This window comes from Glycine soja, chromosome 18, assembly GCF_004193775.1.
Source record: "Glycine soja cultivar W05 chromosome 18, ASM419377v2, whole genome shotgun sequence".
Lineage (NCBI taxonomy): Eukaryota > Viridiplantae > Streptophyta > Magnoliopsida > Fabales > Fabaceae > Glycine > Glycine soja.
Window position 1 is genome coordinate 53,270,293 of NC_041019.1, and position 16,127 is coordinate 53,286,419.

The 16,127-nt window shown below is 35.5% G+C and overlaps 1 protein-coding gene across 1 annotated transcript; it reads right to left on the reverse strand.

Annotated features, from left to right (window-relative positions):
- Nucleotides 1-490: 490 nt before the first annotated feature.
- Nucleotides 491-14,127, reverse strand: LOC114395033 (synaptotagmin-5-like). Its single transcript, XM_028356721.1, has 12 exons — nt 13,811-14,127; nt 13,563-13,710; nt 11,210-11,311; nt 10,951-11,001; nt 10,043-10,163; nt 4,302-4,420; nt 4,116-4,214; nt 3,044-3,124; nt 2,869-2,954; nt 2,360-2,585; nt 1,405-1,569; nt 491-1,256 (listed from the first exon to the last, which is right to left on the reverse strand). Exons 2-12 carry the CDS (start codon nt 13,665-13,667, stop codon nt 774-776), a joined length of 1,638 nt encoding a protein of 545 aa, XP_028212522.1. The 5' UTR covers nt 13,668-13,710; nt 13,811-14,127; the 3' UTR covers nt 491-773.
- Between the last annotated feature and the right edge of the window lie 2,000 nt (nt 14,128-16,127).

Sequence of the window (16,127 nt, forward strand, 5' to 3'; positions counted from 1 at the left end):
GTGGAATTCTAACTTACTAGCCTAAAGTATTTTCTGTTCATGGTTATTGCTGGGATTATTTGCTTGTTTCTGTTGAGATAGTTTGTAGTTTAATGACATGCATGGTACGTATCAATGATTACAAATATAATTAAACAAGGAATGTCCACTCCTTCCTAGTTCCCACCATACGAGAGGACATTCCTTTGGTTTCATACATGCCAACTTTTATTAAATGTCAGTTATGTAATTGGTTTGTGACGGTAAAAGTGATCCATCCTGAACATGCTTTACTTCAGTACCAAAAAAGTAGTCTAAAGACCCAACATGTTTGACTCAAAAGGATGCATTGAGATAGGAAATAAGCTCTTCGATTAAAGAGGAGGAGGTGTCAGTGACGAAGATTATCAACGAATAGTAGCACATAGTTTGATAGGGATTGCAGAGGTGGTTGGAGTCACAGAAGCAGAAGCCATGAACAAAGGGAATTCCTTAGTTATAACAACATATGTGCAACAATATTTTTTGTTTTGAATCACTTGATTTCCACTGAAATATATGAATTTTTACAATGCAAGTTTTATTGCATGTCCCTGTGAAACAATTACAGGAAAAGATGATACAACTAAAACTGATGTGACATTTCTACAAATGTTCACTCTATTTCCAATAACAGCAGAGCCTCAGAATATGGAAAAGAACAAAAAACAAAGGTAATATTAAATATCTACTGTGAAAGCTTAAACTAAACATTCAAGGTCATTTCATTACTATTGCAGTGCCCAATGGAGGAATTACTGCAGAGGTTTTGCACCACCACCAGTCTCCTCCACATTGACAGGAGTATTTGAGCCGCTCCTTCTAGAACTACCTTGCCCAGTGATTGTCCTTCCCATGAACTTTCCTGCTCTGCTCAGTCCACTACCAACAGCACCAAGACCACTGCCGACAAAACCAACTCCGGCACCGATGCCACTGCCAACAAGACCGGCTCCAACACCAATTCCACTGCCAACAAGTCCAGCTCCCGCACCAATTCCAGTCCCCACAAGTCCAGCTCCCGCACCAATTCCAGTCCCCACAAGTCCAGCACCAGTAGCAACACCAGTACCAACCATTCCAACACCGGACCCAACTGCCGAGGCTGCTCCATCTAGCGCATCCATTGTAGTTCCTATAACTCCCTCTTCTTTAAGTTTCTTCCTTTCTTCTAGTATATTTTTCTCTGCTTCTAGTGCAACCAACTGTTCTTCCTTGTTAAATTGGTGATAAAAGATCTAAAATTCCAATGAGATTAAGACTTTTAATCCAGTGAAATTGTAGAGGGAAAGAAAGCGGGGGTGGGGGGGGGGGGGGGGGGGGTACTCAATTTACATCTATTAATCATAGCCAAATGCAAACAAATCAATGCATGTCTATTTATACCTTTATGGTTATGGTTCCTCGATCCTTCTTGTCTTTCACTTTCAGTGTATCAAGTGATGACAGCAGCCTCAATTCAAACTCCTTTTCAGTTTCTGGTTCCAAGTCATTAAGTGGCAATTTTACTATTCCCAATCGCTTATCTTGCCCAATGTCTTTATCAAAAACCTATTTCCAGATCCATGAATGAAAAATCATTTATGATAGTTTTATTAAATCAATCATGGCACACAAACAATTTAATAAGGATTGTGCAGTTAGAAGGAGAAAATTTGAAGATTTCAAACTAAAATACTAACAGGTGTAGGCTGAAAACAGATTATAAACCTTCAGGGGGAGAAGATAAAGTATCAACTAGACAGAGTTGGCTACATATATCACACATGTCCAGTGTTATGTCAAAAAAAAAAAAGAGTTAAGGAGAGGCCAATTAGACCAAAGTCCTTTTAAATAGTTCACTTTGAGTTATTCATGATCTTATACCTCTAACTTCTGGGCTATCCTCCATCTAAACAACTACTCACAATGGGACATCTACAAGTCTTACTTGCACATGGCCAAACCTTTATTAAGTGTAATTCTAATATTCTACCATTCTTTTTTCTTTCATGGGTGCTACTCCTACTTTCTCTTATTTTTTATTGCAAGTCCATTCACTCCTTGAAACATTCTTATCTTTACAACACTTAGCTTATGAAGGTTTGAAAGTAGCTGTATAATATTCCTTTAAGCTTAAGCAGCACCTTTTGATAAAAAAATAACACCAGAAGCATTCCACCATTTCATTCACCTAGCAAGAATCCTCTTGCCTCAATCTGTTCATCACTTTGTATATGTAAATTTTTAATATCACAATCAGGTCGTATCATGGTCAGTTTGCAAGCATCTCAACTAATGATAAAATAAATAACAGTTATAACAGAATGAGTGACACAAAAGAAAGTTAGTTGTGCAAAACCTCGACAATGAGTGACTGGGTCTCCTTGTCCTCCGCAATCAAGTCAAATACCTCATTCCAAACAGGATTCAAGTTGTTATCAATAACCTTTGTTTTAACCTTAAACAGTGGTCGAATATACAACACTGCATAAGGATCAGACTTCCCAATCATTTCCATATTCTTTAGGTCATTCGCTTTAATTACAGTTGCTCTAAGTGTTCCCTGGGGTTTAAGCTCCAGTTCACTGCAAAAAAACAAAGGTGCTTAAGCAGTGTAAAGTATTTGAGCATCACCATTTAAATTGGCATGTTCCTAAATACCAATTTGTTTTACTTTTTCAAGGGGGAGAGGAAACAAAATAAAACAGAAGCTCATTCCTTGAGGAATATTCCTACAGCAATTTCAAACAATTTGAAAAACTGTTTATCAGATATATTAGTCAACCACATGTTTTGATCTGCATGCAGATAGAAATATAATACAGGAAAAAAAAAGAAAAAAATAAACTTCCATAAGATTCACATTACCTAGTATCAACAGGTATGCCCCCAAGAGGAACAACAATCCTATGAGGCCATTGGAGCGTATCGGTAACGATTGTGTTCACCATATCCTATTGGAAATTGCCGAAAGAGTGTATTATAAGTATTAGTTCAAAATCAGTAAAAGGTGATAGGGGCAAGTTCATAAAATAGAACTTACATCAATCATATCTGAAATTCCAGGAAGTGCCGTCAAACTTCCACCAACAGCCTTCAAAGTGTAATCAATTCTAGGCTTTGGCTGATTAGATGTTAATGAAAAAGTCAGTGAAAATATCTCAATTATCATGTAGTAGCAAAGTTGTCTAACTCGAGAGTTTACGTAAACTCGTAGAACTTTCATAAACTACTAGTAGAGTTGACTTGTAAACTTGTAAGAGTTTACATAATAGAAAAAATAATATTAAAAAACCTATTAATGACATATACATTTAACAAAATACTCTTAATACAACAATAATTTAACATTTTAACTTCATAATAAAGTCAAATAGCAAATCACAATAATAAGTGTAACAGTACATTAGTACTAAATAAGATCAAAATACATAAATGACCAAATTATATATAAGTTCATTTTAAAGTGAGAACATTTTTAAAAAGAGTTAATTTCTTCAAATCACGAGTCATGGTAAAATATTATCATTGTGGGGTCTATGGGGGTAAAAATTATAGTTGATTTCAAACTCGTTAACTCGCTAACTTACTTGAGAGTTTATGCGAGTTTACTGAATTTACCCAAAAAAGAGTTTATTAGAGTTAACTCATTTTAACTACGTAGACTTGTAAAACTGTAAGAGTTAACTTGAGGGTTAGATAACCATGTGTAGTAGGCAATGCTGATAAAAGTAGTCCAAGAATTCAATTCGAATATTGACTTAGGTTGACAAATTAAACACCTAAACTATAAACAATCATCACGCTATGATAAGTTGGTAAGACCACTGAAGCTGATAGTCAATGTGATAAACATATATGTTTAATATGAAGGGATCCATTATCTGCATTTTTCAGATTTTTGTTTAACCAACTAAACTGAATGTTACATCTCATCAAATGAAAGCATGCATATCCAACTTCAAGTCAATGGTCTATTCAAATAATTCAATTTTTTTGCTTGATTTGCAGGAGAGCACAAAATGAGAGATTGTGAAACACTGGAACTTAAGTGCATCATCATCTCCCCCCCCCCCCCCCCCCCCCCTCCTTCATTTTTCCATCTCAAAAGTTACCTCGGCAAGTAGGGCAACAACAACAGCAGAAATGCAGGGAATCTCGTCAGCAAGTTGGAATATAACACGGATAATGGTGAAAACCTGGAGATCCTTCAACTGAGCAAAAAACAATAGCACTCCAAATTATGAAAAATTCTTATAGGAATGTGAAATTCAACATTGAAAAACACTGGTGAGTCTAACCTGAATAGGGATTGACGCAACAAGTGCTTCAACAGCCAAAACAATATTGGGATCACCACCCCAACGGAAATCAATGTCCATTATGATTTGACCTTTGTTAAGACTCTGAACACGAATACCTGCATAGAAGAAGAAAATATGCAAGTATTAATTCTTGATATATGAAAACAATTCAACAGAAAAATTAACAAAGGGAGAAGCAATAAGGGTGGTAAAAAATTTGCAATTCATAACATTTTGTTTGATCTTACTGAATATTATCAACATGTATTGGAGTATTATAAGGAGCTGCAGTTATTCAACTGCAGTCTCCACTAGCTTCTAGTGGAAGCTAGTTAGTTACTTAGTAGAAGCTACTCAGTTGTAAGTAGTTAGTTAGTTGTTAGCCAATTCTGTTAGAGACTAACAGCATTGTCTATATATACTGTTTGTAAACCTGAAGTTCTTCGAGTCAATAAATGATATTTTATTTCTTCATTCTCTCTCTCTCACTCTCTCAATTCTCTTCGTCTAGAAACTCTATGATGGCATCAGAGCATTGCAATGATGGCGTTATAGGTGAGAGGCAGTGAATCATAAACAGTCTTGCTAGCCACCATTTCCAGTTTATTGTGAAAAGTGTGGGCTGATCCTTCTTCAACAATACTGCTCACCCTTTCTTTACTCGAAGTATGTTCAAATGCAACATAATCTTCTTTCTTGCCATGGACATTACATCCCTCACATTGGCATCCACTAGAGCATCCAACATTAGCCTGATAACATTCACAATATTTTTTCAGACACATTGACCTTTTGTAATTGCAACCGCTTTTGTGCCTTGCCGATGATGGCGTTGTCAGATTTTCATCGTCCATATTTGAAGAAATATCAGTGGTAGGCTGAACAATCTTGGGAGCAAATGCAATTGGATTATGGGATTCAATTTGTTGTTTAGTCTCAACAATTGTCTCTGCATATTTTGGTCCATTTAAGCAGCCTTGGCAAGCACAAGGGTTGGTACAGTACGTTCTAGTAGCAAAACAATCACAGTAACACGACCTACTTGCTCAGCGAGTCAGAACCGCCCAGCCCAAACAAGCCACTTAGTGCAAGAAGTTACATTAGAAGACAGCTGTCATGAGCAAGCGCGCATCCTGTGCTTAGCTTATGACCACTTGATTCAACTGGACATGTGCGCTCAGCGCAAGTATCACACTAAGCGCACAAGAAAGTTCTGATTGAACAATCAATTGGTGAAACATATAAAAAGAAAGGAAACAATTGTTTCCTTGAGAACAAAGAAACCAATAAGAAGCAGAGGAACAAGGAAGCAAAGAAGCCATTGTTGAAGGAAATCAATTCCTGAGCTCTGGCTGATTTGTTTAAATCCATTTCTCTTCCATTTTCTTCCCTTGCATCCCACTTTTATATTTGTAAGTCTCTCATGACAATGAGAGACTAAAACCACCTGTTGTTGGGAGCTCTGCAAACTGAACTCTCTTTGATGTAATGATTTTAAACTATCTATTAATATGATATTGATATTATTGTTCATCTTTGTGTTCATTCACATGCTTGTGATCTGATCATCTCTTTCCATGTACTGCTTTAGGATATAGATATTGAAAAATGTTTATATGTTAAGAACTTGGGAAGAACATCTAGGTAATCCATGTTTAGGGATAGAATGGTATTGTCTAGTCTTTTTTTTTTGCTCAGCAAAAATAAATATATCATTAATAATAAATAGTACCAGAGGTACTAGGGATACATATATAGGAGTAGATATATAGCTGGTTCACGTGTATACATAGACCCAAGCTAATATGTATGAAAATTCATAATTACAGCATCACCCTTCCCCTCCTAGTTACTGAATGTTTCCTTTATGTTAGAAGACCATTGGTTGAAGTGTATGGCAAAGTCCTTCTCCATGGATTTGACCCACATCCAGAGTACGAGAATTGCTTCATCCAATATTTTACTTCCATCAAACGAATGATTTTGGAAAACTATTTTATTTCTGTGATTCCAGATTGTCCATGTTAGGGCAATCCACCAGCATTTTCATCTTGTAAGCAGCTTTCCTTCCGCTGTCCCTGCTGAATGCTGCAGGTAGTGGTCACTAGGGTTTTGCAGCAATGTTGTTGCCAGGTTGACCCAGGAGAACGACTCCCACCATAGAGGTAGGGACTTGCTGCAGCTGAAAAATAAATGAGCAGCCTTCTCTTCCTGCAATCCACATAGTGGGCACATCGAGTCATTTACCATCACTTGCCGTCTTCTAAGGTTCATCCTTGTTGGTAGTCTATTCATGATTAGCCTCCATGCAAACATAGCCACTTTACTTGAGATTTTTAGCTTCCATAGGTCCGTGAAATCAGAGTCATGGTCTGCCCCCGTTAGCTCTCTCCTTATTAGGTCATACCCACTTTTTGTTGAGTAGCTCCCGCTTTGATCATGCTTCCATATCCAGGTATCTTCCCTATGAGGCTGAACTTGCTGCTTTGAAATATCCCCAATAAAAATGTCCGCCATTTCTACTTCGGAGTCAAATAGATCCCTCCTCCAAGTGAGCTTCCATTCCCATCCACTGTTGTTGATGCACCCCATTTGCATAATGCGCGTGTTTTGTTGGCTTGATATGAGGTACAACCTTGGAAATTTCTCCATTAGTGGCATACCATTATCAGTCCAAGGATCCTCCCAGAATCTAAACTTTTCACCTCCACCCACCTTCCAAGCGGTTTCCCGTTTGATTACTAGGTTCTGCTGCTGCTGATGAAGTGAAACCAAATCCTTCCACCATTTGGATTAATGATTTTCTCTTATGCCTTCCTCCAATGCCCTCCATCCACCATACTTTGAGTTGATTACTTTTGCCCATAGCTCCTCCTGTTTGTGAAAGAGGTCCCAATGCCATTTCGCCATCAAAGCTGAATTAAATATCTTGATGTCTTTAATTTCGAGGCCACCTTTGTCTTTTGGTTGACATACTATCTTCCAATTGACCCACGCAATCTTCCTATGCTCTGATCCTCCTCCCCAAAGAAATCTTCTCTGAATGGCTTCCAATTTAGCTATTATTTTTTAAGGCACCCTGAAAAAAGAGAAAAAATAAATAGGAATTGCTGTTAGGACTGCATTTATGAGTCACTCTCCCCCCAAAGGATATGTGTCTGTGTTTTCAATTGGCTAGTTTTCTCTCACACTTTCTGATCAGAGGATCCCAAAGCTCACTACATCTTGGGTTATCCCCAACGGGGATACCCAGGTATGTGAAAGGCAAGGACAAGATTCTACAATTCAGGTAATCAGCCGCCTCAATGCACCATTGCTCATCCTTCCCAATTGTCCCAAAGCTGCTCTTAGCCAAATTTATCTTTAGTCCAGAACACATCTCAAAACTTCTCAAAATGGATTTAATTGTCTTCACATTCTGCATTGTTGCCTCCCCATAAAATATGGTATCATCTGCGTACTGTAATATGTTGACAGGTGTATTATTTCTCCCCACAAGGAAGCTGCTGAATATACTCTTATCTAGTGCTTCTCTCATCAGTCCAGTTAAACCTTCAGCAGCTATGTTGAATAGAAGAGGCGCTAGTGAGTCTCCTTGCCTTATTCCTCTGTGTGGTATGAATTCACTTGTGGGGCTACCATTGACCAAGATAGAAATTGAGGCAGATGTGAGCAACCCTCTATCCAACACATCCATCTAGGGCAGAATCCAAGTCTCTTCATCATATATGATAGAAAAGCCCATGAAACTGAATCATATGCTCTTTCATAGTCCACTTTGAATACCAAACATGGCTTACATTGCCTCTTTGCTTCCTCCACTGTCTCATTAGCTATCAACACACTGTGCAACAAGTGTCTTCCACTTATAAATGCAGACTGTCTCTCATCAATTATGCCTGGTAATACCTTCTTCAATCTATTCGCCAGGAGCTTTGCCACAATCTTATAAATACTACCTATTAGTGAGATAGGTCTATATTCATTAAGATTTTGTGGGTCTTTCACCTTTGGGATGAGGGCGATGAATGATGTGTTGCTGCCCCTCGGGAATATCCCATTTGCATGGAATTCATGAATGAAACGGTTGATGTCAGGCTTTAGAACCTCCCAGAACTGTTTGATGAACTTAAAATTTAAGCCATCTGGTCCAGGACTTTTTTCACTTCCGCAATCCCATACTGCCGCCCTTATTTCTTCACCAATGAAAGCTCCCACCAGCAAGTCATTTTGGTGCTGACTAATGCCACGGAATCTGACTCCATCTAGGACTGGTCTGCTGTGATCAGATTCACAGAATTTGTTGCTGAAGAAGCGGAGGACCTCTTCTTTCACTGTTGTGGGGTCATTGTTCCAAGCGTCTTCAATATGTATTCCTTTGACTGCAGTGTTTAATCTTCTAGAATTCATCAACAAGTGGAAATAGCGTGAATTGCAGTCCCACTCTAATTGCAGTCCCCCTCTTACATGTTTCTTGCTTCGTAATTAATTCATTTTAGTATACTTGTAGTTTATCAATGAACCAGATTCGATTTGAATCACTAATTGTATAACTCTAAGTACAAGCATAATCCCTATGGAATTCAATACTCAATCTTACCATTTTAATACTACTTGTACAATTTGGTACGCTTGTCAAGGAGTCAATAACATGACAGAACTAAAATATTTAGATTTATCCTAAAACCGCACACAACTCCATCTTTTATCTATCCATTTCATTATGCTTGATTCAAGACATGTTAAATCTTGAATCTCACAATAATTGCTTTCCCTGATTTGGAAAAGATATAATAGACTGGACTGTATTACTTTTAGATATAAATTTTTGCTGGGTGTGACAGATTAAAATGATTTTTTTAAATGCTCTTACAAGTTTTCAACATGGCCCTAAGTCCCTGAAGCAGATCTAGACATGGATTGGTGCGTACAAGTTACATGCTAGAGCACGAAGCAAGTCTAAAATGAACGGAAATAAGAGTTGATGGTCAAATGTATTTCTTCAGAAAAGACTGAGGTTTCTTCATATTATGGACTGCAATTAATGATGGGATTTTGTTTTTACTCATGGAAGTTTTGGTAATAGTTGAGGATTGGTTTTTTTTCGTGTTATATGTTTACACAGATTCCTCTGCAAAACATGACAAAGAAATGCTGAAAATTTTATCTTCAATTATTATTATATTTTGCTAAAAGAACATATTAAAACAAAAAAATAAGAATGTACTTCAGGCGGAAGAATATTGAAAAAGAGAGAGGAAAGCAATAAGCCAATGTGGCTAAAAAATGCACCAAAACTGGCCAATCTCTTTGAATATTAGTTATAAAATTTACTCATGAGAAGAGAGATCCAAAGAAAAGCCACAAATAAACATAATCCCATAGCATAGCCAGACCAAAGGGATGCACGATAAAATGAAGGCATCCCTCTCCAACCAATTGAGACACATAAGAAATAAAAGGATAAGAGACAAAAAGTATTGGGCATAAGGATTCCCAACGCACAAAACAACAGTTAATCATAGAACATAAACAGGGAAAAAATAAAACCAAAATGGACATAAAAAATTTGGATAACCTGCTTTTAGATAAAGTCTCAGAAAATTGTTACATATGAAGCAGCCTAAAAGAAATGTTGTCAAAATTGAATGACAAATCAACCTCAGCTGAATTTATACATTTAAGTGCAGTATTAATTTAGCAGGGGAAAAAACGAAGAGGATTATATAGATCAATACCTTCAATTTTTGGAGCAACATTTCCAAGGGACAGCTTGCTGAACTTCAAGGAAGAAATTCCAGCTGGTCTGTACTCTTCCAATATCGGTTCAACAGATTCTCTAATCACCAATGTTGCTGCCTAAAAGTAAACATAACCCAAATCAAGATAAAGTCAGCAATTTAAGCAATGCAGGAATACTCTTCTGAAGCACAGATTTGCAAGAAAACCAAAAAAGAAAGGTCTCCTAGAGCCTAAGGAAAGAAAGATGCACGTTGCAGAGAACAGGCACATTTTTTTTTTTTTGCATATATAGAAAAAATGTGTTGTTCTCTCCAGACATAAGGATTAGATTTCAGGTTCTTATCACAGAAACAGCCTCTCAACTCAGGGTAAAGCTGCATACATCTAATCTTCCCCAGATCTCAAAATGGTGAGAATTAAATTAATTGAGGGAAAGGAGGAGAAATACAACTAAAAGGTGTGATTCAGGACAAGTAGGCTGATCATAACCATATATTACAGTAATGTTCATATCACCTCAGTATGTGGTTATAATTGATGAGAATAAACATGACAAAATGAAGGAATGGGTTATCAGAAACAGCAATCTGATAGGTACTGGTTGAAGGAATTTAGTGTCTCCCCGTAATCATCAGATCCAACATACTCTCTTTTCCTCCTTCAAACTGAACAACTACTGGGGTGTTAGAACTAGGAAACAATATTGTATCATACCATAATAAATAAATAAATCTAATCAAAATTACAATTAAAAATATTGTGTGAAAAAAATAACATACTACAGAAATAAGGGAAACATCAAGAGACATAACATAGAAAGTTTAGTAAAAAATTCAACAAACAACACCTCACAATTGTTGTAGAATATCAGACAAACATATAACATGTGTGAAAGTTTACTCACATCTGCCACAAATGGCCAAAGTTTGGACAGCTGCTTGTTTAGCCATTTCACCTGAAAAGGCATGCAAGGAAGGTCATACACAGAGCACATGCACAGTAATCAATTGGGAAACAAGAGACAATGTTTCTATATTTTGAATTTGCAGCTGCATTTGATGCTTTGCCAATAATATATACGGATTAACTGGAATAATAGGAGAGCTGTGTCAAATCACTTCTGTAGAAAGCTAAGTAATCACAATAACGGACAGGACTCTCACCTGCTCATATACAGGAAAAGATATCCATTCAGGAAAATTATCCCCACAAATTTTCTTTAAATCATCTCTGTTAAGGGACCCAAGGAGCTTAATGTCAACTGCCTGTAAAGAAAAATGAAGAATGTTAAGATAAGGAAAATAAAATAATATATATATATATATATATATCTTTACAGGTTAATACACTTTTTTTTGTTAAATATAAACGTGTTCAGTCCAGAAGTGCCCTTGAGTCTTGTTAGTGCTGCAGTGCACAGGATACAGACATATGACTGATAAACTTGTAACTCATAACAGAGATAACAGTGTCAAATGTTATTAGCAAAGGTTCCTGGTTTAAATGTTATTCGTAATAGACCACTGCGCTGTTTCACACAGACTTACATCTATGCACTTATAGATGTGTACTTCATCTAACTACAGACTGACAATTCCAGACCAAGATATATTTCTTGTTTCAAAATTAATATGCCACTCCGATTATGGCAATGGAAATTCTAAATTCATTTTATCATTCCTCAATGCAGGATTCAGAAAAGGAAAGAAAACATAAGATGACACACAAAACACATGCACCCACCAGACATATGTATTATTCAAAAAAGGAAAGTTACTTGGTTTGAACTTTGAACATAACGATAAGTTGATCAATTTGAAAGTATCTGCGTCCTGATTTTACAATTTTCCCTCTTTACACTTTGTTACTCATTGGCGAGTGTAATTTTTCAGTTTAAATCATATGTAGGCTCTATTGGATTGTGGAACAGCGGAATGCAAAGGGAACCAGGGGGATGGAAAATATTCCTGTGTTTGGATGCAACTTTGGCCAGGGGGTGGAAACCCAAAACTGGAATGGTTCTTGCCTTTTCAAGAAACTCTTAATGATCTTCCAAGATTTTCTTTCAAAAATTCAAAGACTCAGCTCACTGATTGATTGCATCTTTCAAATTCATCAACTGCTCTTCAACGTTGCCCAGCACAATGAAATTAAAAAAAAAAAAAGTGCACCAATAGGTTATCGTTAGCCATTCCATGAACCCCTTAAAGATCTTCCAGATTTTCATTTAAATATTCAAAGATTTCACTCACTGATCCATTGATCATCAACTTTTCTTAATTCATCAACTTTTCTTCAACATTGCCCAGTACAATGAAATCCATAATTTTTCTTCAGTAGTGTTGACGAAACCCAATCCTTGGTGATTTAATCGTGGGCGATTTCCATCTCAACAAAAGAAATTAGGCAAATTCCAACAACTTTCCCAAACTGTACAAAAATTAGCTACAAAAATTATGCATGTCGTTAGCCAAAGCGACTTCTTCAGTAGTGTTGACGGTGTCAAGTCAAAGCCTTGCATGGTACATCGGAAGAAGACGACAGTAGTCGTCGCCTGCTGCAAATAAGTTGGCAGAGGCAAAGATCATATTCCTTTGCCGTGACCACTTCACCGGCGTTGACATGCACTACACCAGATAGATCTATGCTGTTACAAAGGCTCTGTAATGCGTGGGTCGTAGGAAACAGGACAAGTTGATGTTTTAGGATTAAAAATCAACAGGAGCAAACATGAGTCTGTGTAAAGCAGAAGGTGCACAGCTTCAGAGTGTAAGGGTATTGTCTTAGGGACACTCAATCTTGGAATTGATTGTTCAGAGAACAGAAAAATGCCTAGACATTGGACTCACCAGCACCTCTCCAAGTGAAGTAAATCAGTTCTGAATAGTTAATATATATAGACAAACCTGTTGTCTTTCTTTGTCATTTGAGTTTTCAAAAATGTAACCGTTGGTGAACTTAATAATTACTTTCAGAATTGAAATAATGGTTTACTTGAATCTACTCTAATAATCTAATTTCTTAACAACAGCATACTCTTTCTACTGGTGTCCTATTATGATTCTTTCTCACATTGATTACACATCTTCTATATGAATGACATACTTTAACTATAAAAATAAAAAAAATAAAAAAATTAAAATGCACCACTAGATTATCATTAGCCATTCCAAGATTTTCTTTCAAATATTCAAACACTCGCTCACTGATTGATTACATCTTTCAAATTCATCAACTGTTCTTCAACGTCGCCCAGCACAATGAAATTATAAAAATAAAAAAAAAGGCACCAGTAGGTTATCGTTAGCCATTGCATGAACCCCTTAATGATCTTCCATATTTTCATTTAAATATTCAAAGATTTCACTCACTGTTCCATTGATCATCAACTTTTCTTAATCCATCAACTTTTCTTCAACATTGCCCAGTACAATGAAATCCATAATTTTTCTTTCCAAAACATTGATCATCAAAAACCCGAATTCGAAATAAGCAGAACAAACCAAACCACCATACCTTTGCAATCCTCTTGGCGCTACGGTACGTCATCATACGTTGCCACGCAGCCATCAATGCAATGCCGAGTACCATCCCCAGAAAAATCCCAGAAAACAACCCCATTTTTTCTCAGATTCCAAACAACTCTACCCTTTCAATACAAAACCTGAAAACACACACCAAAATCAAATCAAAACCGAAGATACCCAAATGAAAAAAGCACGCAAATTTAAGAAACAAACCATCAAACCAAAACGGAAACTTACAGTTAGATTTGAGAAAAGGATCACAAAGGGTCAAAATTGGGGAAATGAACACCAATTGGGATGAGAATTGAAAAAGACACCAAACGGTGCAACTGGAGTTTTGTTTTTCTATTTTGTAGTTACGAAAGAATCTCTCTTTGTGTATGTGTGTTTCAAAACTGTGATATTTTTCTTGTTTGTAACGTAAAATTGAGGGATTGTGGTGAGCTCTCTGCCTCTTCCTCCGCAAGATTGGAATGAAACTTGTAAGGGACTGAGTCTAAACTCGTTCGACATCATTTTACCATCCTTCCATTTTCTTTCCTCGATGCATTTATTGGTTTTTTCGGCATTTTCACTCTTAAAGCAAGTTTCATTTTCTTCATACACATTACACGTGGTCACGTCCACCTTTTTTTTCTTCCTGTTTTAGTCGTGTGGGGAAAAAAATAACCTTATATTATAGTAAATCTATAAAATAATATTAAAATAGTATTTTATCAATCATCAAGCATTTGAATCCTGGTATGCAAATACATTATTATTTTTTTTTTTGGTAGAGAACACTTGTAGTTTATATAAAAAAAAATGTATTTTATCAATTAAATTATTTTAATTTTTTAAGTAAAAAATTTAGAGCAAGCAGAACATCTGACGAAAATAGAAAAGTCTTTTGCAAACAAGTCATTGGTTGAACATCAAATTCAACAAGTGTAAAATTATTGACAACAAAGACAATCAACTCACTCATCCTCTCTGAGAGCTTATGCACATACATATTGTTTGTCTATATTCCATACGAGAGTTTTCAAGTCATTTTCTTAAAGATTTTGGGTTATGTTTTTTGGTTGGTGCAAGGAAAAAAAAACTAATTATAAGTGTACAACTATTTATCAATATCGCGAGTGAATATGGGTCCTAATCATCCTGTCCAAGATACAACTTTCTGAGCTTGCAACAAAAAACAATCAACTCTGTTATTCTATGTAAGGGCTCATTCACATATTATTTGTCTATTTCAAATGAGATTTAATGTCATTTTAAAAAAAATGGATAGTGGAATGAAGAGAGATGTTGTAAAAAGGAGAAATTATGAAGATACAACTTTCTGAGCTTGCAACAAAAAACAATCAACTCTCTTATTCTATGTGAGGGCTCATTCACATATTATTTGTCTATTTCAAATGAGATTTAATGTCATTTTAAAAAAAAATGGATAGTGGAATGAAGAGAGATGTTGTAAAAAGGAGAAATTATGATTCCATTTGTTTCATTGTAAAATTGAGGATGAAACATAATGAATCAGGATGAGTCATATTGATTCGATCACTACTTAAGGAATTTTAAATAAAAATAGACTATTAAAACAATTATATGAAGAAAATAAAATTGGTAGTTATTTCCAAAAATTAATTTGATGGTAAAAATATTTCGGATACTAATGTAATTACATGCTAATCTTAATTTGTTGGACCAATTCAAGAGTTTAAAAATAAGATGAAATCTATTATCCTATAGTAGGCATTTGTTTCACAGGTAAATCATTTAATCCCCAGAAAACAAGAAATTTTTTTACTCCTCGTCTATTATTGTCTATTATTAAGTAATAAAAAAATTAATCACAAATATAATTTATATTTAGATAAGCAATAATCTCGTCTTTAATTCATATTTAATCTCAGCAAATAGGATAAGAAATAATTATTCCCATAAGATAAAAATCTCTTTTTGGTGAATAAAAATACACATATATCCTCCTACCATACATTACCCCGCTTGTATATTTTTTAACAAACTAAAAAAAAATATTTCAGTCATTATTATATATATTCCTAGGGGGAAAAATGTCAAATAAACACGTTTTAATTACTTTCCAGCATATAAAAAATATTCTCAATATTTTTAATAATTAATCAAATATATAATATATTTGAGAATAAATATTCTCATACTTTATTCCTATGAATAACAATTCTCATACTAAAAATATTATCCGTGAAACAAATATGACATGGTTATTTTTTTTATGAATCAGAATTAATTAATAAAAGACAAGAATTCATTCATCAAGATATAACTGGGTTAAATAATGCACAAGGCTTTGCCCATACAAAGATTTAGTTTAGTGCAACCCATTTATTAAATATATAAGACAGATCAAAGCTTTTGTTAAAGACTTTTTAGCTAAACAATATGGTCTCAAGCCATCTAAAAGGCCTTATATAGTTCAGCGATCTCAAGTTAATTATTTGACAATTATAACTTACGACTTTTATAAACTTATAAACTTCATTTCATTGTTTCACATCAATTAGTTCGTGATGAGAAGGAGAAAAAA

Bases quoted from the DNA above. Each gene is read 5' to 3' on its own strand.
- LOC114395033 (XM_028356721.1), bottom strand. From the start codon at position 13,667: ATGGGGTTGTTTTCTGGGATTTTTCTGGGGATGGTACTCGGCATTGCA. The intron at 10,164-10,950 runs GTGAGTAAACTT...GTTTACTTTTAG, and splicing joins TTTGGCCATTTGTGGCAGAT to GCAGCAACATTGGTGATTAG. The intron at 3,125-4,115 runs GTAACTTTTGAG...ACATCTAATCAG, and splicing joins TTGTTGCCCTACTTGCCGAG to CCAAAGCCTAGAATTGATTA.